Here is a 2117-nt window from a genome sequence, read left to right as displayed (position 1 = left end):
TAAATAAATTTAGCTCATTCTCATACTGCTAATCCAAGTAAAATACAAAATACTTATTGACAAGAAAAAAATAAAATTAAACCAAAGACAATTCCTTTAATGCATCTTCATAGCAGCACATAAATATGTCGACATCAGGATTAGTGAAGACACAACATCAAATGTGACACTCAGCCTACCAAGTGGATCAAGCACGGAAAACTGTGCTTAAAAACCATGTAAATCTGTGGAAACAACGGTATGCATCCTAATGCTAACTGGCACCTAGTAGGAAGCACGAAAGCCAATATTTCAATAAGGTACACTTGTTAACACTGTACTTGTTTATGAAACATATGAAATCAAACATTAAGAATACATCTGTTCTCTTTCTGATGATAGGTGAACAGGAATAAACATCAATGGAAGAAGGAAACCAAACTTCTGTGGCTGAATTTATCTTGCTGGGACTTTCACAGGATCCAAAGATCCAGATCTTGCTGTTCTGTGTTTTCCTGATAATTTACCTTCTCTCTATATTTGGGAATCTGCTCATAATAATCCTTATCCAAACTGACTCTCAACTTCACACTCCCATGTACTTTTTCCTTAAAAACTTGTCCTTTGCCGACCTCTGTTTCTCTACAAGCATTGTTCCTCAGATGCTGGTCCACTTCCTTGTGAAAAAGAAAAGCATTTCCTTTGCTGGATGCTCACTACAGATAGTTGTCTTCCTTCTAGCAGGGTGTACAGAGTGTGCACTGCTGGCGGTGATGTCCTATGACCGCTACGTGGCTGTCTGCAAGCCCCTGCACTACTCCACTATTATGACCCAGAGGGTTTGTGTCCAGCTGGCTACAGTGTCCTGGATCAGTGGGGCATTTGTATGTTCAGTGGACAGTGCATTTACACTGTGCCTCCCCTACCAGGGACAGAATGTAGTTAATCATTATTTTTGTGAACCTCCCGCGCTCCTGAAGCTGGCTTCAGCAGACACTTACAAGGCTGAGATGGCCCTCTTTTCAATGGGCATGGTTATCCTCTTGGCACCTGCCTCCCTCATCCTGGTCTCCTACTGGCACATTATCTCCACTGTGATTCGGATGCAGTCAGGAGAGGGGAGGCACAAGTTGTTCTCTACCTGTGGGTCCCATCTCACTGTTGTGGTTCTCTACTATGGCTCTGGAATATTTGCCTACATGAGACCCAATTCCAAGACAATGAATGAAAAAGATAAGGTCATCTCTGTGTTCTATTCAGTTATGACTTCCATGTTGAACCCCATCATTTACAGCCTGAGGAACAAGGATGTTAAAGGGGCTTTCAGGAAGCTGTCTGGGAGAGAGTCCACCTTCAGAGGCAGTGACTTCTGACATTTTTCTTTAGTACTCGGAACACTGTGATTGACAACAATGACTCCACTATCCTCCTTTTCTTTCCCTGCTTTATTTGCCTCGATTGATTTTCTTTTCCACAAACATTCATTAAATGCCTACTCTGTGCAAACACTGTGCCCAGAACCTCACAATGTGAGTAAAAGTTAGGGCTTTCCTTAAAAGAATTTGAAATCCACTAACAAGATAACACAAATATAGAGATAACTATTTTCAAAGTTAAATAAAGAACTCTTTTAAGATTAAAGAAAAATACTGTGGGGATCAAAAGTAATGCCAACAGCTTATTTGAAGATCAGGAATATTTCATGAAAGTGACTACTGAAATGAGACTTGAGTTATTAGCAGAACATGTGATTTCAACAAGCAGCAATGGGCCAGAGAAGATGCCTAAAGAAGACTATTACATGAACAAAGGCACAGAAATGGGTAACTGAGAGTGGGTAGCAGAAAACTAAGTTAGAAATAAATTATGCATAGTCTTATCATAAGTTTAACTACTTTGTACTGTATTCTGCAGAGACTTTGTGTACTAGATTAACCAGTGTGCCCTATAGGCAGAATTGAGAAAGACCTGATCATGCCTTTTTCACTTTTGGAAAAGTGGATGATTTTTTCAGAAAAATCATTCTGAAAGACAATGATTAAGTGGAAAATTAATCTTGGCAAGTTATATGATCACAGAATCCCAATTCTTCATAATATTTGTGCTAGAAGCTACCAGATCTATGATGTTCAATACCT

The 2117-nt window shown here is 39.6% G+C and overlaps 1 protein-coding gene across 1 annotated transcript; it reads left to right on the top strand.

Moving 5' to 3' along the window:
- The first annotated feature begins 401 nt into the window (after positions 1 to 401).
- Positions 402 to 1352, top strand: LOC109378094 (olfactory receptor 2D3-like). Its single transcript, XM_019634564.1, has one exon. It carries the CDS (start codon positions 402 to 404, stop codon positions 1350 to 1352), a length of 951 nt encoding a protein of 316 aa, XP_019490109.1.
- The last annotated feature ends 765 nt before the right edge of the window (positions 1353 to 2117 follow it).

This window comes from Hipposideros armiger, unplaced genomic scaffold (genome assembly GCF_001890085.2).
Source record: "Hipposideros armiger isolate ML-2016 unplaced genomic scaffold, ASM189008v1 scaffold_1730, whole genome shotgun sequence".
Classification (NCBI taxonomy): Eukaryota; Metazoa; Chordata; class Mammalia; order Chiroptera; family Hipposideridae; genus Hipposideros; species Hipposideros armiger.
Note: the sequence above shows the minus strand (reverse complement) of the source record. Positions and strands in the feature narration are given on the sequence as shown.